At 38.7% G+C, this 24,627-nt stretch overlaps 1 protein-coding gene across 2 annotated transcripts in view; it reads left to right on the top strand.

Annotated features, from left to right (window-relative positions):
* Window positions 1–24,087, top strand: part of LOC127947387 (contactin-1a) — a 78,895-nt gene extending 54,808 nt beyond the window's left edge. For both annotated transcript variants that reach the window (XM_052544477.1, XM_052544478.1), the window contains exons 18-24: window positions 1,162–1,232; window positions 9,929–10,163; window positions 10,242–10,345; window positions 12,149–12,338; window positions 12,505–12,623; window positions 14,238–14,391; window positions 21,983–24,087. In XM_052544477.1, the coding sequence (XP_052400437.1) occupies window positions 1,162–1,232; window positions 9,929–10,163; window positions 10,242–10,345; window positions 12,149–12,338; window positions 12,505–12,623; window positions 14,238–14,391; window positions 21,983–22,059 (950 nt within the window). In that variant the 3' untranslated portion in view covers window positions 22,060–24,087. The remainder of the gene's footprint in view (window positions 1–1,161; window positions 1,233–9,928; window positions 10,164–10,241; window positions 10,346–12,148; window positions 12,339–12,504; window positions 12,624–14,237; window positions 14,392–21,982) is intronic.
* Window positions 24,088–24,627: the final 540 nt, after the last annotated feature.

Below are 24,627 nucleotides of genomic sequence, written 5' to 3'. Positions count from 1 at the left end.
CTTTTTTGATGTTTTCTGATTACTTCTGTGAAATGCATTTAACCTGGCTTCCACATCTCACATCTTTAGGACTAAATTCTGCTAATAAACAACAAACTGTAAATACAGTAAACTGGCATAACAAATAAACTATGAACTATATGAACAGAGCTAAAGTTCAAAGACTATATAGTCTGAATTTGATAAAGGACAAAGGATTGAAATAGAGGAAGTAGAGGTCTACATGGGCCTCAGATTTAGACCCTAGCCCAGACCTGGCCCGAGACGCTTTTTTTCATCACTAATTGATGGATGTCTAAAATGTAAAAATAAGGATAAGCCTAAAACAAGCCTGAGGCCCAGCCCGCGTCTGAACTATGATGTGAAAATTGGCCCGAAGACCAAACATGTTAACAACAGTCAAATTTAAAACATTTACAGGTTCACTCATCAATATATGCATTCATTCATCAGATATTATGCAGTTTTAGCTGAAAATGATCAGAAGCTCATGTTATGTTACGTAACTTTAATAAACATACGTTCCACCAGGTCCATGCATTAGTATGTGATAGTGACCTGATTAAACCTAACACAAGGGGCCCTATTATAACGATCTAATCACAAAGTGTAAAGCGCACGGCGCAGGTGCACTCAGGCCATGTCCAAATCCACTTTTGCTATTTTAAATTCGCATGGTCTAAACGGGTTGTCCCTATTCTCCTAATCAGTAATGGGTGTTTTTTGGGTGTAACGTGCAATAAACCAATCACAGTACCTGCAGAGAACGCGTCTCCGAGATGAAATGGAGCTGCTCGTGTGCGAGCAAATAGATAGCCTGATATATATTTAATTAGCCTACAAAAAATTCTTATACTGTACATTGCAATCATTTAACTTTTAATATTTGGCATGTTTGTGTAATGCTGTGCAAAACTAGTAAACACACTTGCACTGCGCCTTGCTTCGCATTGCATTGGGTGTATTATAGGGCCCTAAGTATTAAGCATCAATGTGTTAGTCCTCCAGCAGCATTCTGGGAAACCACCCACAACATACAGTAGCACCACTGGAATCATCTAGAACATCAAAGTATCTACTAATTGCATAGCAATGCCCTAGTAACTAATATTACTGTTATGTCTGTCATTATTTAGTGTTGGACTGTCTCTCTGTCTGTAGGGCCTGTTGTGGCTCCGTCAGACATCAGTGGAGGAGGAGGAACCAGTCGTGAGCTCACCATCACATGGACGGTACAGTGCTCACGTTTCTCACATTCCAGTGTCATGTGTATTCTAGAAATAAGCAACATGCAATTATCTCTTTCAATTTAATTTTACTCTTTACTTTGTTTTATCTGCGTAATTTGCTTTTAATTTGGTTTAAAACGGAAAAATAAAACCCTGTTGATTATGCCTGATAAAAATGTAAGGCAAGCACTACAGATAAAACCATTATTTTTCCATGCATTGGTCAATTTTACAATTTCTGCCTATTTTATAGTTCTATGACATGTCTGCTTTCAGACTAGTGAAAAGTGATCTAAAATACACATTTAAGTGTTTATTTTAGGACACTTTATACTATGTTTTATAATATTTTATTAATATTAATAATTATTAATATTGCCTTTCAAATGCCCAAGGACACTTTACATAAGGTAAAAAGAAACAGAAAAATACAAGTGTGCACACATAGTATAAAACATTAATAACAAAAAAAACACAAAAATACAAGTGTACACAGTATGCAACATGAACCACCAAGCAGCAGAAAGAGATGCAGTAATGTACTATGCAGATGAGTTACAAAACAAACATAAATCAGAACATTGAAGCAATTAATCCATTAAGAAAAAATTCAGGACTTTTTTGGGCAGGCCATAAAACAAGGAGAGACAATAATCCATCTGTGACATAATAAACTCATGAAAATTTAAAGGAGGTCGTAGACGGACAATATTACAAAGGTGGGAAAAAAATGGATTTGACAAGCTGATAGATATGGGATTCAAAACATAGACTAGAATCAAACATTATTCCAAGATTGGGTATAGTGAGAGAGGGATGGAATATAACTCCATCAATGTTTATAGAGTGGTCAGGTTGGGAGGAGACTAGGGATTTACCGCTGACTAACAAAAATTCAGTTTTATAAGTGTTTAAGTATTAGAAGTTTTGGACCATCCATACTTTGAGATCATGTATGCAAAATGTAAATGGGGGGGGGGCAGAATTGGGCTGTAGGGTAAAATATATTTGTGTATCATTGGCGTAACTGTGGAGATTTAGACCATGGCACCGGATGATCTGACCTAGAGAAAGCATATACAAGAGGAGTGGACCAAGGACAAATTCTTGAGGCACTCCTAAAGAAAATAATTACTGAATGAGATATGGATTTATCAATGCTAATAAACGTCTGCCTATTTGACAAACATGAACCTAGCCACTGTAAGACAGTGTCAGTAATGCCGATCTCTGAAAAATGAGGTAACAGTACAGAATGTAAAACTGTATCAAAAGCTGCACTCAGGTCTAATAGAACCTGAAGGCTAAGGCCACCTGAATCAGATGCCATTCACTACTCTTAAAAGGGCAGTTTCTGTACTATGGAGAGGGTGAAATCTGGACTGAAATGATTAGGAATGATTGTTTAATTAAGTCTGTAATTGTTTAGCAAACACCTTTTCTAGGATTTTAGATAACAAAATATGATTATAAATTGGTCTGAAGTTATTTAAAACTTTGTCGTCAAGGCCAGGTCTTTTAAGTACAGGGCTGATCATAGCTCAACCCTCTACAGACACCTTGAAAATTGAATCACCACTGGCTAGTAATTTTTTTGTTTGTTTTTGTTTTGTTTACTCACCAGACTGATGTATATAAATACTATATGATGATATATGTGTGTGTGTGTGTGTTGTGTGTGTGTGTGTGTGTGTGTGTGTTTGTGTGTGCGTGTGTGGTCCCAATTTATATTAAATGTCCCTAATACCGGAGTACTTACATAGTAACTGAATGTGTTTGTAGTATGTATCCACAGTGTAAGTACACATTGGTACGTAGTATCTACAGCTTTAATGTTTCTGTTACTACACATGTGTAAAAACCCTCAAGATGGTTCATACCAACAATATGAACTATTGTAATTGGAACCATTGGATCCAGGTGGTAGAGATGGGTAGGTTTAGGAAATGTAAAGTGTGATGAGTTGGATCTCGAGTTGGAGCTTGTGCACCAGTGTACTTACATTGTAACTCTTCAGAAACTGTCCACTTAATATAAAGTGTAACATTCTGGACACCATCCACAATTTATATGTAAAGCCTAACTTACTGTCCGCTGCTGTGTAACATCACAGAAATTACATGATAAATCTAAAATAAAGTGTAACACTTTCTTTACCAAAAAGTGTTGTTACGAATGTCCTGTTACACATTTGTACTTACACATACCTTTCAGTGGGTTGTTACATGCGTGTAGTTACACAGACATTAAAGCTGTAGATACTATGTACCAATTTGTACTTACATTGTGGTTACATACTATGTACACATCTAGTTACTATGCAAGTACACAGGTATTAGGGACTAATTTAGTGTGGGACCATATATGTTTGTAAAATGGCACAGTTTTTAAAATATCTGAAAGTACACTCTTAAAATCAGTCAGTCAAGCATTATATTCAAATATGATTTAATAATAGAACTTTAGTAATTAGAAATAAACTTGATAGATAACCATGTTTGAATGCATATTAGTAATTTTAAGTGAACATTTTAACTGCACTTGTGGTGCTTTTTTTTGATAATTCAGTTTCTATAAAAAAAAAATTGGGAAGAAAAATCCTAACAAAAATACTGATAAGATAATAATGATATGAAGTAATAGGAACTATAAAATGCACTAAGAATTAATGAGCTGCTAAAAGGATAATAGGTGAGTGCCAGCCAATGAGATTGCCATTTGCACATTAGCATAACCAGTTGATAGAGAACAATTTATCATGTGGGTGATGGGTATAATGAGAGAAGGCAGGAAGTTTTTGAGTATGTAAGTTGGAATAGGATCTAACTGACAGGTAGAGGAGTTTGATAATCAACTGTTCAACCATGGATGTATTAATGAGTGAAAAGTTTGAGAGTTGGTAAAGTATCTGGGAAGTAGTAGTTTCCGGAAGAACAACAGAAGGAAAGGACTGATAGATATTGTCAATTTTGTGTGTAAAAAAATGACTGTCTGGTCTCTGTTTCCCTGAGTCTTCACTAGCCGTCTCACTTCCCCATAGGCATCTCACTGCTGTCACTACAATTACCACAAAGCACTCAGATGTCTTCACTTGATAGTCATTACCCTGCCTATATTAACCGGTCTGTTTCTGTTTGTTTTCATGGAGTCCTTTCTTTCCATCACCCCGTTTCGTCGCCGTCCGAATTTCCTCGTCTTCCGATTTCTTGTTCCAATTCCTGTTCCTTTCCGTGTTTGTTTGTTTGTTTGTTTGGATTGATTTTGGTCTTGACCCCTGCTTGTTGGATTCTGATTTGGATTACCCATTAAAACCCACACTGCGTTTGGATCTCTGTGTTTCCCTGGGTTCCCGAATGTAACAGAGTCGAGTCAGGTTCACGTTGACCCTCCAGAGTAAGGTCAGTTCACCGTTGATACTCCAGAGTCGGGTCAAGTCACCGTTGACACTCCAGAGTCAGGTCAAGTAACCGTTGACACTCCAGAGTCAGGTCAGAGTCAGGTAACCGGTGTTCTTCATGGGCAAATGCAAGTCACCATTGATATTCATGGACAAAGGCAATTCACCATTGATCTTCATGGGCAAAGGCAAGTCACCATTGATATTCATGGACAAAGGCAATTCACCATTGATCTTCATGGGCAAAGGCAAGTCACCATTGATCTTCATGGGCAAAGTCAAGTCACCAGTGTTCTTCATGGGCAAAGGCAAGTTACCATTGATCTTCATGAACAAATGCAAGTTACCATTGATCTTCATGAACAAATGCAAGTTACCATTGAACTTCATGAACAAATGCAAGTTACCATTAAACTTCATGAGCAGAGTCAAGTCACCAATGATCTTCATGAGCAGAGTCAAGTCATCATTGACCTTCCTGAATCCAGTCTAAACACCACGGAATTACCAGAGTCTCGCCACGCCTCTGCGGAACTACAAGAGCCTCCCCACATCTCTGCTGAACTACAGAGTCTCTCCTCGTCTCTACGGAACTTCCAGAGCCTCGTCACGTCTCAGTCGAACTCTCTGAGCGCTCGAATGATCCTGTTGTGGACACGGAGGCCACCCTTAACTTGTTAATGTTCTCTGTTTCAGACTTGCCTAACCAAACTTGCTCTCTTGTGTCATCGATCCCACTGTGGTGGTCTTTTGTGCTGCCCTGGTGGGCTTCTGTCTTGACCGCACGGATGTGGTGGGCTTCTTTCCCGACTGCATGGATGTGGTGGTATTCTGCGCCGCCCTGGTGGGCTTCTGTTTCAACCACATGGCTCCAATTCCACCTTGCTCCTCTCTGGATTCCTGCCCTGTTGGTTTGGCCCTGGGCCACTGAACGTTATGTTCCTTACTGGACTTGTGTTTTGTTGTTGTTGTTGTTTTGTTTTTGTTTTTTGCTTTTCTTCTCTCTGTTTCCCTCTATGGACCTGGCCCTCCGTCCCTCCCCCTGGTCCTCCGCCGCTCCACCTCCCTCCTGGTCTCTGTGTTCCTTGGTCTCTTCTTGGGTTCGGGTGGAGCATCTGGTATCTGCTCCGTGGAGGAGGGGGTAATGTCACGATGTCTGGTCTCTGTTTCCCTGAGTCTCCACTAGTGGTCTCACTTCCCCATAGGCACCTCACCACAGGCACAATTCCCAAAAAGCCTTGTCCCTTCATCACAGCAAATGCACTCCTGTTAATTGCACTCAGGTGTTTACCCTGCCTATATTAACCGGTCTGTTTCTGTTTGTTTTCATGGAGTCCTTTCTTTCCGTCACCCCGTTTCCTTGCCTTCCGAGTTTCCTCATCTTCCAAGTTCTTGTTCAAATTCATATTCCTGTTCCTTTCCCTGTTTGTTTGTTTGTTTGTTTGTTTGTTTGGATTGATTTTGGTTTTGACCCCTGCTTGTTGGATTCTGATTCGGATTACCCATTAAAACCCACACTGCGTTTGGCTCTCTCATCCCCTGTGTTTCCCTGGGTTCCTGAACGTAACAAAAGGTCAGAAGAACCATTAAGAATGGATGTTTGTGGTTTGACAAGTTTGTTGATCTCAGAGAATATGGTGTTGGGCTTGCACTTTGCTCTGTTAATAATATTGTGATATGAAATCTGAAAAGAGGGTCACATGAATGAGAAGATGTGTCTTCGTATACAGCTATTCAAGATGCCTAGCCTTTGCTTTCATTAATTTGAACTCAGTAGTAAACCAAAGGGAGGAATGGGCTGAGGGGGCCAGTTTTGGATTTTAATGGGGCCAAATCTTCAGGAAATTAGATGTGACAATCTTTTATAATGATACTGTCTTACCAGGTCAGGAGAGATTAACAGAGAGATGCAAAGAGGAAGCAGCTACTGCACTAGAGAAATTGTCGGTGTTTATATTTTTTCAGTTTATGAATTTATGATCAGATATGTCAACTTCAAGACCCTGGACACAGGCATTATTAATGCCAACCAAGCAGATTAGGCAACCTGTCCTCCAACCAATGCACTCGTTCGGTCATTTGTCCAAATCCCTGAAATGTGACCCATCAGAGCGTATACTACAATTGCGCCCCTATCGGCAAAAGGTCGTTTTCATATCAATGTTTTCTACTCTTCTATTTGCACTGTTTTGCATTTCATGTAGCTCAGTTGGTAGATTATTGTGTTATACCTTGATATGTAATCATGCTTTCATAGGTTCAATCCCAGAGAATGGACGTGCACGTAAAATCTATATGCTCAATAAACCATAATTTAGCATGATTTCTGTGAGGGTTAGGTTTAGGGGTGGGATTAGGTGTGGTCATTCGAATGAATAAGAAACCTAGTAAAATATGTAGGAAATACTGTGAGATCGGTGTAAAAAGTCCACACATTGCATTTAAATAAACATGCGTTTTGATTGGTAATGACGTTATACATCATTTCATGACGACAGACGCAATGCAATACTGTCATTATTTTTACGCCTGCTAGAGACCGCTTAAATTTAAAACGTAAATATAGGTCATAATAAGGTGCTTGCTCAAATGACCTATATGGTCGTTTTTTGTTGGAGGACAGGCTCAGATTAGTGAAAGTGAAAGTCATGACATGGTTACTCATACTCGGAATTGGTGCTCTGCATTTAACCTATCCAAGTGCACACAGCAGTGAGAAGTGATCACACCGTCAACACACACCCGGAGCATAGGTCAAGGGTATGAGAATGAGAGTGTGTAGGCAAATCAGTTTTTCATTGAATTCAGTGATATCATCATCCAGCTGAGTTCAGTTTAAATAGTATCTGTGCGATCAAGTCAATGATATCAATGGTTATTAATTATCCAAAACTAAGCAAGCCAGAACCGAAACTCCATCGATGACAGAATGGAGAAAAAACCTTGGGAGAAACCAGGCTCAGTTGGGGGTCAGTTCTCCTCTGACCAGACGAAACCAGTAGTTCAATTCCAAACTGCAGCAAAGTCAGATTGTGCAGAAGAATCATCTGTTTCCTGTGGTCTTGTCCTGGTGCTCCTCTGAGACAAGGTCTTTACAGGGGATCTGTATCTGGGGCTCTAGTTGTCCTGGTCTCCGCTGTCTTTCAGGGATGTAGAGGTCCTTTCTAGGTGCTGATCCACCATCAGGTCTGGATACGTACTGGATCCGGGTGACTGCAGTGACCCTCTGATCTGGACACAGACTGGATCTGGTGGCTACGGTGACCTCGGAATAAGAGAGAAACAGACTAATATTAGCGTAGATGCCATTCTTCTAATGATGTAGCAAGTACATAGGGCATTATGGGAAGTTTTCCCAGTTCCAGTTGTCCTAATTAATGCAGCCTAAAAATCCTTTAACCTGTTAACCTGCACCTGGATGCTGACGCACTAAAAGCTCTTTGTTTGCATACTTCAGTGTTTACTGAATAGATTAAATGAAACGGGACAAAATTCATGAATACAAAATTATATTTTATTATGAAGGTCTAAGCCTCAAGCATCGATGACAGATCGCTGTTTTTTCAATTGAAAGCTTATAAGGTATGTATTTGTGTGAGCAGTACACATCAAAACATGCATAATCAAAACGCAGCACGTACCAGTTTTGTCGTAATGAGTCATAAACACAACCTTCTGCACAATCTGAGCCCAATTTTTTTCTCCATTCTGTCACCGATGGAGTTTCGGTTCCTTTCCGCTGTCGCCTCTGGATTGCTTAGTTGGGGACACTTCATTTACAGCGATATTATTGACTTGATTGCCAATGATTGCACAGATAATATTTAAACTGAACTGAGATGATGACATCACTGGGGAATGTGGCTTTAAGTCAAGTCCCCTTTATTTATATAGCGCTTTAAACAAAATACATTGCGTCAAAGCAACTGAACAACATTCATTTGGAAAACAGTGTCTCAATAATGCAAAATGATAGTTAAAGGCAGTTCATCATTGAATTCAGTGATGTCATCTCTGTTCAGTTAAATAGTTATTGGCATGATTACCATCTCTATGACTGATAATCAGCGTGTGTTAGACAACTATCAGCGTGAATGTTGTTTATGTGAATAGAGTATGATTATTGAATATATGGCGCATCTCTATGATTACCATCTATTAGGGAGGCCATCAGCATGTGATTACCAACTGTTTGAGTGTCTAACAGTGTAAATGCTGTATTTCTAGCAATCTCAGGATGTATTGTAATTGGCATAGGCCTATAGTTAATTCTTATTAGTTTTTTATTTATTTTTTATTATTACTCAGATTATTCTTACTGTATTTTTCTAGAGCTCAAATAAATCACTTATACAATGTTGAAGATTCTATTGTTTTGTAATTTAAAAACTATGCAGTGGTCTGTTTAAACAGTAGACATGGGCGGAGGGCTTGCAGGGATTAATAGAGTGAGGTCAACGTGCTACAACGTCACAAACACCACACAGGTAAAGCAAAAGTTTATGAGAGCCAGGTCCAGAACAGTCCAAAACAATGTGTATGGGATGATTTTATATACCAACATAGGGGTAAAACACACAAAAGCACAAGAGAAAATGATGAAGATGTAGATAAAGGCGTTGGAAGAGGTTGAAATGTGGTTGATCAATTTAATCCAAAAAATTCTCCAAGAATGGCTTTACACAGGTCAAAAAAGATGGAACACAGCTTGCAAACACTTTGCAAATACAGAAACAACAAAACAAAAATTAGCAAAACAACAAAAATGACCACAAAAACTATGGCGAGAAGCAGCACCCATATCGCACACGGCGTACTCTCAGTGGAAAAGGTTTTTTTTTTTTTTTTTTTTTTTTTGCATCTGTAGATTTGAATTCCAATCCATATCTTTAAAAGTTTGTTTCTCCATTTCAGCAGCACTAAAACACAAAAATTAGTTGTATTCCTCTCTATATTTTGAAGGTTTTTACTGAGGGTATTGTTTTTTTATTTAATTCACTCTGATTTAAAAATTTATGAAAATACCTATATTTAAAGATAATTACTTTGTTTCTCCACTTCAGCCGCACTAACACAAACCAAAATTTTGAATTATCAAAATGTTTAACCAATGTTCATGTTTCCCCTCTGAAAAATGTTAACTAGTGGACATTATATAATGATAATTCATTATTTAAACAAAACATTTCAGAAAACTTGTAATGCACAATGTATTATTTGAATGTATTGTGATTAATCAGCTGAGGAAGTATGGTGCTTTATATTAGTTTAAGTGCTGTCTTGATGTGGTTTGTGTCTGCAGCCGGTCCAGCCGCAGTACTACTATGGCAGTAATTTTGGCTACATCATCGCATTCAAGCCTCAAAATGACCCTGAGTGGATGACGGTGACATTGACCGATCCTCAGGCCCAAAAGTACATCCACAAAGACTCAAAAATCCCGCCGTCCACCAGGTTTGAAGTGAAGATGAAGGCCTTTAACAGTCAGGGCGAAGGGCCATTCAGCGTCAGCGCATTCATCTACTCCGCTCAGGATGGTGGGTGATGCACTGCTGCAGATTTACAGATTAAACCATGTGAACTAGCAACCTCACTGACATGAGTTTCCATCTTAGTTCCTGCAGAAGCTCCCACCATCATCGAGGCGAGGACGCTGTCGGCCACAGAAGCCGTCGTGTCCTGGGTGCCTGTACAGCTGCAGACGGTAGAAGGATACCAGGTAAATTAAACTCAGAACAAGCCAATCACATCAGACTATCCTATCACAGACTATCCTGTTGCTTTTAGCCAATATTTATTGTGTAAATTATATAGAAATAAATTGGGATTATTAAAAAGAATTTATATTGAAGACAGTATTTCATTATTATATTATTTTTTGTTGTTGTTGTTATAAAAACAGAAAGATTATCTTATCTCAGCTTAGTTGCCAAGATGATACTTTTGCATGTCAAGTCCAGTCAAATCACCTTTATTTATATAGTGCTTTTAACAATATTGATTGTAACAAAGCAACTGAACAGCATTAAATAAGAAAATAGTCAATAAACCAATAAGGCAGTTCATCATTGCATTCAATGAGGTCATCATCCAGCTCAGTTTTGTTTAAATACTATAAGTCAATGAAATCACTGGTAATTAAATGTCCTAAACTAAGCAAGCCAGAGGCGACAGTGGCAAGGAACCAAAATGTCATTGGTGACAGAATGGAGAAAAAACCTTGGGAGAAACTAGGCTCAGTTGGGGGGTCCTTTCTAGGTGCTGATCCACCATCTGGTCTGGATACGTACTGGATCCGGGTGACTGCAGTGACCCTCTGATCTGGACACAGACTGGATCTGGTGGCTACGGTGACCTCGGAACAAGAGAGAAACAGACAAATATTAGCATAGATGCCATTCTTCTAATGATGTAGTAAGTACATCGAGTGTTATGGGAAGTGTTTCCGGTTCTGGTTTACCTAATTAATGCAGCCTAAAAATCCTTTAACGGATTTGGATATTAAAAGCATATTAGTATGTTATGTGTAAGCCAGGTTAAAGAGATGGGTCTTTAATCTAGATTTAAACTGCAAGAGTGTCTGCCTCCCGAACAATGCTAGGTAGGATATTCCAGAGTCTAGACTGTACTTAATCTACATCGATATCGTTGACTTGATTGCAAATAAATGCACAGACACTATTTAAACAGAACTGAGATGATTACATCACTGAATTCAATGATGAACTGCCTTTAACTGTCATTTTGCATTATTGACACACTGTTTTCTTCTAAAAGAGAAGAAAAGTAATCGGATCTAGCAATTTTTAATGCTTTTCTGTAGGATAGGTTACTTTCCCGCCAAGCAATACGAAATACCTCTAGTTTTGTTTTCCTCCAGCTGCGCTCCATTTTTCGGGCTGCTCTCTTTAGGGTGCGAGTATGCTCATTATACCATGGTGTCAAACTGTTTTCCTTAACCTTCCTTAAGCGTAAAGGAGCAGTCGTATCTTAAATGCTAGAAAAGAGAGAGTCCATAGTTTCTGTTATTAAGCTGTTCTTAGTTTTTGATTATGCTAAGGAATTTAGATAAATCAGGAAAATTAGTTACAAAGCAGTCTTTTGTGGTAGAAGTGATGGTTCTTCCATACTTGTAACAAAGAGAAGAATTTACAGTTTTAACTATATGAAGTTTGCACAAGACTAAATAACGATCTGAGATATGCATAATTTCAATACCTTCAACATCAGTTCCATGTGACAGTAATAGAGTATGATTTCGACAATGAGTAGGACCTGACACATGTTGTCTAACACCAATAGAGTTCAGAATGTCTATGAATGGTGAATTCTGTATGTTCTGAAATAACCAAGTAAACTAAGACTAATAAATAAATATTATAAAAGCTATAGACATTTAAATAAAATGTAAACTAATAAAATATATATATATAATATATTATATATAATATATAATTTAAAATATGAATAAAAACTATGACAGTATGTTTATTTCTGGCCTGTTCCGGATGTTCTGTCCCAGGTCTGGTACTGGAGGGAGTCAGTGGAGAATGAGGCATCTGCGCAGCGTGTTTTGGTTTCCAGCCGAGAAAACCACACGCGTCTGGACAACATGAAGCCCAACTCACATTATCTGATCGAGGTGCGGGCATATAATGGTGCCGGCTATGGACCTGCCAGTCAGCGCCACAAAATCTACACCAAGAAAGCACGTAAGTCTCATAGGAGTCCAAACATGGGTTTTCAAACTGGAGTTTTTTAGGACACATTTTTACTATTTGAGGGGAAAAAAAGAGTAAACGTGATGTTAAAAATAAATTATTGTCATTTATCTTACTGTTATTTTCTGATCTGATTGTATTGTTTTGTTTTTCTCAGCTCCTAGTCGGCCTCCAAAAATCATCGGCACAAAGGTGAACTACAGCGGCACGGCGATCAACATTGCCTGGGAGCCGGTGGAGCCGCTGGCCAATGAGTCGACGGTGGAGGGATATAAGGTCAAAGGAACTCACAAACACTAAGACCATTATAAACACGACAGTGTTTCTGGTTTAATCTGCTGCTAGTGTGGCCATCTGTGCGGGTTCACATTGGAAAGTCCAGTTTTGAAACACCTTGTTCATTTACCAGTACAGACTTGACCCGGATGCTCATTTGTCCTTATTTTAAGATCACTGTTTTATACTTTATACACTGGTATGTAATAAAAAAATAAAAATAAAAAAAAATAAAGTGTAATGTTCAAATTAATATTAAGTGACGTACATTTTAGACACAATCTTGTCACTGTAGATTGTTTTGCTCTATTTGTCCAATCACTGCAGCACTGATCAGCAGTGTAGGGTTTCGTGTGTGAAGGATTCAGCATTCACAAACAAATTGAAATGGGTCAGTGATTCAATAAGCCATTCATAAAGACAGTTGATAAATTCTGAAATTCATTTTGTTTGTTTATTGTTTATATATTTATAAGGACAACACACATTAATCAACCATCACCCTAACACACTGAACTCTACCTGTAAGATAAGACTTCATCCAATTTAGCACATTAGGGGAAAAATTTATATGAGCTAGTTTACAAATGAGTATTTGATGATTGGCAGTATCGAATGCCTTCTTTAAAGGCAAGAATATGACCCCAACAACACCTCCTTTATAATATTTTCTAAAAGAAACCAATTTGCTGTCTCGGTAGAGTGCATTGGGTGCAGTGTGTAAGGGCTACTAACCAGACGACTCAAGAACTGTTCAGCAATGCATTTCTCTGCAATTTTGGAAATAAGATGTAATATGCTAATAGGCCTATGGTTACATGCCTCATTCGGGTCCCCTTTTTTATAAACCAGAACAACAAATGCTGACTTCCAGTCCTTCGGAAACGTCCCTTCTTTAATAGGGGCATTAATTAACTTTGTTATTGGTCCAGTAAATAAATCTGTATGCCTTTTAAGAAAGATATAATTTAATCCTAATATATCTTTAGACTTGGAGATTTTTAAGAGAGTTCAGAAATGTACTTCAGATTCAGAAACTTCCAACAGAGATGGGGCAGAATGAGAGATGTTTATCTGTGGGTCTATTAATGGGTCATCTTTACAGAAATAAAAGAATAAGAATTAAGGAGGGTTGCAATTTCTATTCTATTAGTATACTACGCTTAGTTTTTTTTGTATATATTTTTATGGCAGAAATAGCATTGAAGGAATCATCGTAATGATTAAGTCAATGATTTAAATAAATGTTGCCATAAATCCATCTAAAAGACATCTCTATTGTGCAAATGTGGATGATGTTGATATCAATTTTATTTTAGTATTGTAATAATTAGCCCTGTAGTATCTAATTATACAAACAGCATTTATTGAGTACATTTAAGAGTTTATAAGAAAGATGACACCTCTTTTTTAAGATGCCCCTGGAAATCAATTTAAGGGGGTAAATATCTATCCTTAATGGAAAGTTCATTTCTGTCACTGGTTTAGGATTTCTGTTTGTTTTTTTGTTTTTTTACTTAAACCTGGATTCACTGAATCCTGTGCAAATTTTGTGAACCGAGTGTAAAATCTATGGATCCTTTCAGCTCTTGATGTTGTGTTGTTCTCACTCAGGTCCTGTACAGGCAGGAGGGGCAGCCCAGTGGCATGCTGTACACCACAGTCAAGCAGTCCATTGATCTGCCCATGAAGAAGGGTGATTATCTGGTGGAGGTGCGTGCACACAGCGAAGGAGGAGACGGAGCCGTCGCACAAGTGCGCATCGCAGGTAAAACCACATTTATATCAATGCATAAGGACGTTACAGTGCGTTTAGGAGATTTTGGTGATACTTTTAAATAAGGATCACTTACAAATAAGTAAACTTGTCATTATATTATGCAATTACACATTTGGCAAATTATTTTATTCAAAGAAAATCACACTGTGTTCAAAATAAGCATTTATTCAGTGCAAACACTGCTCACATGAAAGCAGATGGGTGATGAACTCATGAATGACCAGAAGATGAAGCCGTTAATCAGAAAACACAGATGATTTAGTGTGAATGAACACAATCCTGATTGAAAATAAAATAAAATAACCATGTTATCATGCATAATGAAGATACCCAAAAAAGTAGTTGATAATTTGTAATGCAACTCCCTCAAACTGAGAATCGCAAGAGTATCATAATTATTACATGTAGAAGGGGTGCTCCGATCAGGTTTTTGAGGATGGTCACTAATCTCCGGTCACAGGAAGCAGTATTTGCTGATCTGATCACCGATACCGATCTTTTTAAAGCCTTCTTTTTATCATGTAGAATATAGTGCTGATCCAATCAAGATTTTAGACATTTATTCATTCTAAATTAAAACTTACCATTGACAGAAACAGTCAGCTCTACTGGCTTTTTTTTGCATTTTTAAATCTTTATCACAAGCAATACTGCGGTTCCTAAAGAAATTTAATTAAGAACTTTAAGAACTTTAAAGGTTTTGCCTTGTTTATCTAAAAGTGATCTTTTCCTTTAAACCTAGGCCTATTTTGTGTCATTGCATGTTCATATTTACAACAATGTGCTGTTATTTGGGTGTGTGCAGCGCAACAAAAAAATAGACTCGGTGCAGCAACAATCTCTGCACTGCTGCAGACACCACTCCTAAATGTACAGCCAGACCGTAAACCGTGTGTACAGTGTGAACGCTGTGCAGTGATTCATTCACGCTGTGCAGTGAGATTATCAAACTTTTTCAAATTATTTAATCAGTTGATCAGTTAATGAGGAAATATGACTTTTACATCACCTAAAACATTATAATTACTTTATCCGCGCCGGACAGAGAATGAGATGGTGCCACTTCATATCATGGCAAACCTGTCACGGCAGGCGCGTCATCAGCTTGTGATCGGTTTATGAGATCTGCCTTTTTAGAAACCGCCGATCAATCATCCCAAAGCCGTTATCGCCTGACGGAGCACCCCTAACATGTAGATTAGATTATAGATTCTGTTCTGAACGAACATATTCCTGATGGAACATAAATAAACAAGATAGCAAAAAAGTAGATGAGAGTTTAATAAAAAAAATATTTGTATTAAATTTTGTATTTTTCTTAGTAGTGATACACAAATAACATAAACAATGACATGAGAATAAAAATAGAGATAGTTAATAAAATATAGCTACATTTTAGAAATTAAAACAGACTTCCAAACACAATATTCTACTAGACAAATTGATATTATTAATTTTGCAGGTGCTTCAAAGTAACCTACAAACAAGGCAAATCATAAGTAGATTAATGTGAAATTTAGGGGTCAAGCTACTCTTGTACTTGTTAGTTCCCTTTCAAGGGAACTTCGAACTGTGGCCTCATCGTGACCCATGTCTGAAGCATACATTGAATAAACACCAACGAGTTGGCCGGCGACATCCCCTGATGTCATTACAGGTGCGACTATGGATAAAAAGGCGCCGGGAGAACATGTCATTCTCTTCGTCTTCACTGACTGTTCTGTTTGAAGCGTGCATCTTAACAAACTATTAAGAGTGATCTTACTCATGGTGACTATTAGCAAAGTGTTTAGACAGTGTGTGCGTATCGGCATTATTTGACACCCGATGACACACAATCTTTGCGTCATTTGTTTGCGTGAAGAGCATGCACGCGACTTCCTTGAGGGGGCAATCTGCATGCATTGTGAGCGTTTTTCAAAGAAAAAGCTCCGCTCTCAAATCCTTAATTCCACGAAGGTCCAGGTCTAAGCCCGAACAACATAGGTCAGAGACAGGCACAGAAGGCTAGTGTCGTGACTCGTGCTCATCTCCTACCTGCGGGTAGGGGTAAGAGGAATCATGGGTCACATGGAGGTAGGCAAGACCCAAGGGATGTGATTCAGACGAGGCATCAGCGTTCTTGTCCGAATCAGAGCAATACTTAAGTATCTACTTATTCCCTTTGGGGGTTTTCACATCTACCCTTATCCTCCCCTTACTAATTCCCCTGTAACCATCAGCTCTCCACCTGACCGAGGTTAGGTGGGAACATCTTGCATAACAGTCTCGTATGCTGGACCTAGGATGTTTTGGTTGGTTGTATGTTCATAGTAACCACCTTACTGATGGTCCGGACTAAAGGGAGTTGCCCCTTGAGCGGGGCTCCAGCGCAGCAATCAGGGTGGATGAGTATGATCCATTCTATATATACTTATTTATGTATCAAATTGCTGGTGGTTATGTGTGTAATAATTTTCTGTGAGTTTTCTTTGCAGCAGTCCATTGCAGTGTTTACTAAACATTCGTCTGCATTATGTCCAGCCGGTATGATAGCCCTGATTCTGGCTTCATGTTTTCGGTATCAGGCAGCCAGATCACAGGTTTCTGCAAGGAATTTCATGGATCTCTGGCCAGGTCACCCTGTGGGGCTTCCTGGTTGCTTGGATATCTCTTATTGCTGACGCATCGAGCAGGAAGTGGAGGTGGCAGTTGCGGAAATCTTTTTGTATATGCTGCCTCAAGTGATGCTCTCCTCACCAGAGGTTTGTAAATTTGAGCTTGCCCCTCCCGTGCAATTTGTCACCTCTGCAACGCTTAGGAAGCTTTAAGTAAACACGCTAAGTTCTGTGTACATTCTGAAAACCATATGGTGGTGAGTGTGAATGTTTTACACTTTGTGTAATTTTGAAAATCCATGTAAGTGGTAGGTGTCCACGCTAGCACTTTGCACACTTTCTAAAATCCACATAAGTGGTAAGTGTGCACTCAAGACTCTGCGCACTTTCTGAAATCCTGTACGTTATGGGTTACACGCTCAGCTTCGTTCTCTTTCTTTGGGCTCCACTCAGCCAGTGTGTCTTTTATTTATACAGGTCAAGCATCGCTTCCCTCAACATGAAGGGCTATTTGGGCAGTTCTCGTGGTATTTAGCAGTGCTCCCCTTTACCGAAAAGGGTCGTCTACTCTATGAGTGTGCTACTCTCTTTCTGAATTCGGAGTTCTCCTCTCACGTGAGATTGAGTTCTTTGTTTTTTCCCCAGAGCGCTCCAGCATTTTTACCACAGATCAAATTGATGACTGTCAAGCATAATGTTTTGGGATGCACCATTCCATCTACGTGCTGATCATTCAGAGTGCCATGAGAGCACCCCCCCCCCCCCCACCTTAGAACAGTATTTAAAATCCATGCTATGGTAAGTATGCATGTTAAGTCTTTGCGCACTTTCTGAAATCCACACTATGGTAATGTCACGCTGTCTGTTCTCTGTTTCCCTGGGTGTCCACTAGTGGGCTCACTTCCCCTTAGGCACTTCACCGTAGGAACTAGAATTCCACTAGTCTTGTGCTGTCATCACAGTAATTGCACTCCTGCTAATAGCACCAGGTGCATTCACTTTATTGTCATTAGCCTCCCTATAATTACCAGTCCCTATAATTACCATTCTTCCTTGTCTTCTCGTCCTCCGGGTTCCCGTTCCGTTCCCTTTCCTGTTCCCTCTTTTGTTTATTTGTTTATTTGTTTTGGACTAATTGTTTGGTTTTGACCTTGGCTTGTTTTTGACCACGATTTGGATAACCCCTCAATAAAGAACATCTGCAACTGGATCTACTCTCTCCTGTGTCTCACTGGTTCACGTCACGTCACGTCTGCTGAGCCAGCGCCACTGCACAAGGTGGCCGCCAGCCTGGAGCCACTGCTGAGGATGGCAGCTACAGTGGGCTTTCCTGAGTTGAGTCAGGTTCCCGTTGACCCTCCAGAGTTGAGTCAGGTTCCGGTTGACCCTCCAGAGTCGAGTCAGGTTTCAGTTGACCCTCCAGAGTTGAGTCAGGTTTCAGTTGACCCTCCAGAGTCGAGTCATGTTCCAGTTGACCCTCCAGAGTGGAGTCAGGTACCAGTTGACCCTCCAGAGTGGAGTGGGGTTCCAGTTGACCCTCCAGAGTTGAGTCATATTCCCGTTGATAGTCCAGAGTCAAGTCATATTCCTGTTGACCTTTATTGTCATTAGCCTTCCTATAATTACGAGTCTTTTCCTGTTGTTTGTATGGAGTCCTTAACTCTCGTGTTTCCAGCCTTCTCGTGCTAAGAGATTCTTCCTTGTCTCCTTGTCCTCCGAGTTCCTGTTTCGTTCCCTTTCCTGTTCCCTCTTTTGTTTATTTGTTTTGGACTGATTGTTTGGTTTTGACCTTGGCTTGTTTTCAACCACGATTTGGATTACCCCTCAATAAAGAACATCTGCAATTGGATCTACTCTCTCCTGTGTCTCACTGGTCACGATCGTCACAGGTAAGTTCACATGCTAGTGCTCTGCGTTCTTTCTAAAATCCTACATGTTGAAGGCTTAACGCAGTCCACCTATGTATCCTAGGATACCTATCTAAACAGGGTGTTGCTACTAGGGATCTGTTGAGACAGCTCCTTCAGCAAGCTTATGCAAGAGCAAGCGGTAGCCCCTGTGTGACTGGCAAGACTTAGTATAAAATGCTAGGCTCTTTGCCATATCCCTTTAAAGCAATATTTCTTGATTCCAAGCCTTGAGCTTTACCCCAGGTCAAGACCCTAACAGGTAAGTTTGGGTAGGTAGCCTAGGCTTTTGGCCGTAAGGGGTAATGTCACGGACAGCCGTCTAACATCCCAGGGGCAACTCCCATGGAAATGGTATAGTTGGTACTTAGTGTTCACCATGATTCCGGCCTGCACTCCCCTCAGCATGGTGTTGTGGGAATACTGTTTCCCACAGTGACCCCTAGAGGACGCAGTTCGAAGTTACATTGAATGGGAACATCTCAGATTATGAATGTAACCATGGTTCCCTGAGTAGAACGAGCACCCTGCCATGCTCCGGACGCAAGCTTCAGACGAAGAATTGAATGACGTGCCTGTTTATCCATAGTTACACCGGTAATGACTTTAGGGACTGTCGTCAGCCAACTCGTTGGTGCTTTTTTGATGTATGCTTCGGATGCGGGTCACGACAAGGCGTTCCCCATAGCGACCTCTAGAGGACACAGTGTCTTGTTCCCTACTTAGAGAACCATGGTTACAATTATAACCTGAGATGTTTTCTTATTATTTCTGCTAATGACTCCCTATGCAGCCCATAAAATCGCTTGCAGGAAAGTTATGAAGTTTGGCAGACAGATAGAGGACCATCTCAACATTAACCACTACAAATTTGGAGTCACTAACTCAAAAGCTGTAGCGCCAACAACAGCTCAAAAAAATGTATGCTAATAACTTCTGAAACTGTAAGGGCTAAAAACTTGTCTTTTTCATACTCATCCTAGACAGTTCATCTGATTTTTCACCAAAATTGGCTCAGATTGTCTTCAGAACGTGCTGGAAATGAGTTATTAAAAGATTTTTGACAGACCCATCTGGTATAGGGCACATCAACACAATTGGCTAAGAACACGCCAAAATGGATGTGAGGCTATATCTCAGCAACACTTTATTATATTCAGACCAAACATGGTATGTGTTATAACAGCCAAGAACTGAGTATCCATGAGCCATTTCAGCACAGCACAACCTACTGGTCAAGAGATATGAATAATTGACATTTTTACCTATAAATTCTGAACAGTTTGGCCAAAACTAATAGGTTTTGATTAAGAGTAATGAAAAAAACACCCAAGTCAAGTCACCTTTATAGTGCTTTATAAAAAAGCCAATTATGCAGAGCTATTCAATTAGTGGCCCGTGGGTCAAACGCAGCCCGCCAATCATCTTCATCTAGCCTGTGAAAAGAGTATGTGCAGATTGCATATATGCCTTATGCTTATATGCCATAAATGCACTTAATTAAGTTAGTTTGTCGACAAAGGTGGCAACACTGGCCAGGGCCAGCCGGAAAAGAAAAGGAAGAGATGCAACAGTGCCAAGTCTGCGGTTTTCCCTCGGAATTGGGCTACTTTTACAATGTTGACAAAGGTTGTTTTTCATTTCCGTGGGTTGAAGCGACTCCCATAACATGATATTAATCCCCTGGAATGCGAATTTAAGCAGGGGAACCCACCAAAAATGTGATTTTTTTTTACGGGGGACCCCCTCGATACGTGATTGGGCTAGTTTTGGGCTTGTTTTGAGTAGCGTTGGGTGGGTTTTCTTGTGAAAACCTGGCAACAACTACAATCTACCAGAGAACGCTACATCAATAGATCCACAACTCTAGTTTAAAACGAGTATGAAGACAGTGTTATCGGTCATAACACAGAAATAGTGCAGACTGGACGAAGGTGATTTTCAAATGCAAGTCTGCACGTTCGACTGAATGTATGCTGGCTATAGCAGCTTCAGACAAGCGGGCCTTTAGCACTTCAAACAACAAAAATGCACAATTACGTCAAAATACACATTTTTGGCGAGTGACTTTTTAAACACGGCTTTAAATTAGTTATAAAGTCCAAAATAATCGTAAAGAGCTGACAGAAAACCTGATATGTGTCAGAAGTACCGCACGCACATCAGATTTTAAAGAGACTGCATTGCTTTTAAAGTGAAACTTCTGAAGTCTGTCATTGGAAAACTAGTCTTTTCCAAAAAAGTATTTTCTAGTCGCAGATTAACTTTTGTTGCTTGAAGAAAGATTAATCTATTTAGTTTATGCATATACAATGTATAGTTTATGTGAAGATTGTTTTACATTAAATTGAAAGTTGTTATATTTTTCAGAGCCTAGATACATGTTAAAAAATAACACTTAATAATTATACTGTAATATTTCATGGCTATAATTAATTTTGTATATATTATATATTATGTATATTTTGGGGATATAATTAAATTGGGAGGAAGATTCATTTAATAGAGACATCATCAGCAGTATTATCAAAAAAATTTGTTTATAATGACACTTTGTAAAGAGATGTCATTAAATATTTAAATATATAATATACTATCTTTATGTTGTTTCTACATTCATTTGGAGATTCAGTGTGAAATTATGACAATATGTATTAGTAATTAATTATAATTAGTCACGACTATTTACAGAAAATGTGTGATTAGTTTTATTTAACTAATTTATTTTGATTGATTGACAACACAAATTTTAACCTTATATATACGTTGCTGTTGGTAATATTAATTAATAGATTAATTAATTACTGATGAATATGCATTTAATTTTAATTCATTATATCATAGACCCCCCCCCCCCCCCCCCCCCCCCCCCAAAAAAAAAGAGATTGGGATGGCCCCCAACCCCCATTGGCTCCCTTCAAATTTTCAATATGATAATCCAGCCCTCAAATGAAACTAATTAAATAGCCCTGCAATAGTGCATCATCCGGCTTTATTCAGTTCAAGTTTTAACACTAAAAGTTGGTCAGTGAGTAAAATAAGAGAGTTTTGTGATGTTTGTGTGTGTTTGTGCAGGTGCAGCCATTCTGGCGTCTCCATGTCTTGGATTCTTCTGGCTTCTCCTCACTGTTTTGTTGAGTTTGATTCTCTGAATGTAGTTTCATCCTGATTCAATGAAGCTGAACTCTCACAGGATGAAACCCACCAATATTCAGAGTCCACACGGCTCTGGAGAACAGAAGACTGGAGAACAGAAGAACAGAAGAGCGTGTGTTTAGTGTCTGAACGGTTCAATATGCCTTACAACATCTGATCTCTTAATGAGCGCTGATTGGCTGATAGACAGAGTGGATACAGGAAGTGCTGCTGTAAGACTTCCTGTGTATTTTGGCGACAGATCAGCGTCTCACGTTTTCTTTATGTCATTGTCAGATCAGTGGCTTTCTCTTATTTCTGTGGATGGATACAGTCAAAGCAAACCAACAATTCACATTCAACTCCATTCAGCATCCATTAAATTTAAGAGGATTATTATATATGAAATAATTTGTAAGATATTCATCTATTCAAGATTTTTAGATTTAGATTTTTTAAAATTAGTATATAGTTTTAAAATCTGTCTTGGGGTCAGGTGAGGAACATCAGCAGCTGAATGAAAATGGATGTTTGTGTTTGTCTTCGTTCCGTCTCCTAAATGTTATGAAATATGATCAGCTGATGTAGACGAACTAATACTGCAAATGCATTTGTGCTTTAATGTGATTTCACACTCAACACCTCCTAGTGAACACCAGTGCTGGGTATTAACTGATTCCATCTAATTAGATTCCAAAAATGCAGTACTTGAAATCAAATTATATTCCATTGTAAAATGCTCGTAATCAGATTACAGTAAAAAAAATTATGGATTACATGATTACAAATTATTCACCCAGTGGCATTAAATTATTTTTAGTTTAGTTATTATCATGTATGGGATGAATAATTACACAAGTTACTAAACACTGCCAATGTACAGCTGACAGAAATATTTCAAGCCTGGAAGACTTTGTCCTTGTCATTGCTGTTTTTAACCTCTCTGATCTATATATTTACTTAAAGTCACCCTGAGATTTACAGTTAATATGTCAAATAATTGAACAATATATTTGCATGTTCTCTGTGGTTGGTTAATGGTCATATATTTGATTAATTTTTCCCATTTAAATTTAATCTGAAATTAATGCAAAATTAGTCTGAATACAGAACCTGAAATGAGTAATTAAGAGAACATTCCTGACTAGAGTTTTCATCATGTAATTTGTAATCAATAACAGACTAGAACTTGTAAGCAATCTAGCAAGCACTGGTGAACACAGATTCATTGAGTTATAATGAATCAGATTCAGTTTCATAAATATTAATTAGGTTCATTAATAGCCGCATAACAAATGCAGAATCACGATCGCACTGATTCTTGAGCACAAAACCGTGTTTGTTTTGACTGTATCATTCAGATCTGTCTGTGGCAGGTGAATTGTGATGAATGTCATTTAACATGGTTTCATTTTCATAATAACATTTGTTACAGTCCTAACTTTAAATGATGATTGAACATTTTAGTCTGTTTATCTTCAGTTTCATCTGGTGCAAAAATCATTTCTGTCAGTTTCGTACTGGAGTGTTTGATCAAATATACAAGTTTACAAATCTGTTAACTCACGCGTCTGTATGTCATGTTCTCCTTTATGAACAGATAATACGATTTGCCATTCATCTGTTGATCTGTATATTTTGTTTTATTGATGAGGATTTGAAGGTTTGACTCGTATTTGAGAAACCCCGTCTTAGGATCAGATTGTTTGTAATGAAGCAGAGCAGTGAATTCATGTGATTTCATGTGTTTGAGCTGAAGTTTCTCCTCATTTAAACCTCCACTAAGTGCTTTTGCTCCTGATGTTCGTCTGCGTGAGAGAGTTTTGCCAAATGCATGGATGCCTTGAGCTTTAGCGGCCTGCAGTTATTCAGAGGCCAGATGCATGATGGGATTGAATGGACTGATCGTCATACTCAGTGGTTCAGTTCAATGACAGGTCAGACTCTTTAACTACATTGTGTAGATAAAGACTAACCTGTTAGTTATTATCCACTTCATTCAACTCATTCAAGTCTTCAATTAAACTTTATAGAGACCAAACAAACATGTCTGCTGTGTGTTTCTCGCCTTAGTCTTACCTTAACATCCTTTTCGTTATCATCTTTATCTTTCCAGCATTCAGTCTAGACATTTTCAAACATTTCGCATTAATAACCCGACCTTAACAAAATGGGTCTCGCTCGTTCATGATTTTCAAAAAACAAAACAAAAAGAGGTGTACTGTCTCATCATTGTGAAAGAGAGTGAAATTAAATATATTTCCTGAAATATGGACGCCACTATTGAAAACCTTTTGAAAACACTCTTGAAATTAGGGTGGTTAAAATGACATTTAATTAAAAAAATAAATATGGCTGGTAATTTAACAAAATTAATTAATTATGGAGAAAAATAACGCATTAAATTATTAACGCACTTGTGCCAACCTAGACCTATGTGGATCATCTGCCATTTCATACAGTCGATTGATGACTAATATGAGGCAGGGCAACAACTTATTGGGTGATGGAGCCTATAGAATATCCCTAAATTTCAAGGTATTACGATACAAATCATTACAAAGCAACTTTACATAAACGTTTCT

Source organism: Carassius gibelio, chromosome A25, assembly GCF_023724105.1.
Source record: "Carassius gibelio isolate Cgi1373 ecotype wild population from Czech Republic chromosome A25, carGib1.2-hapl.c, whole genome shotgun sequence".
Classification (NCBI taxonomy): domain Eukaryota; kingdom Metazoa; phylum Chordata; class Actinopteri; order Cypriniformes; family Cyprinidae; genus Carassius; species Carassius gibelio.
This window is presented reverse-complemented; position numbering and strand designations above follow the sequence as displayed.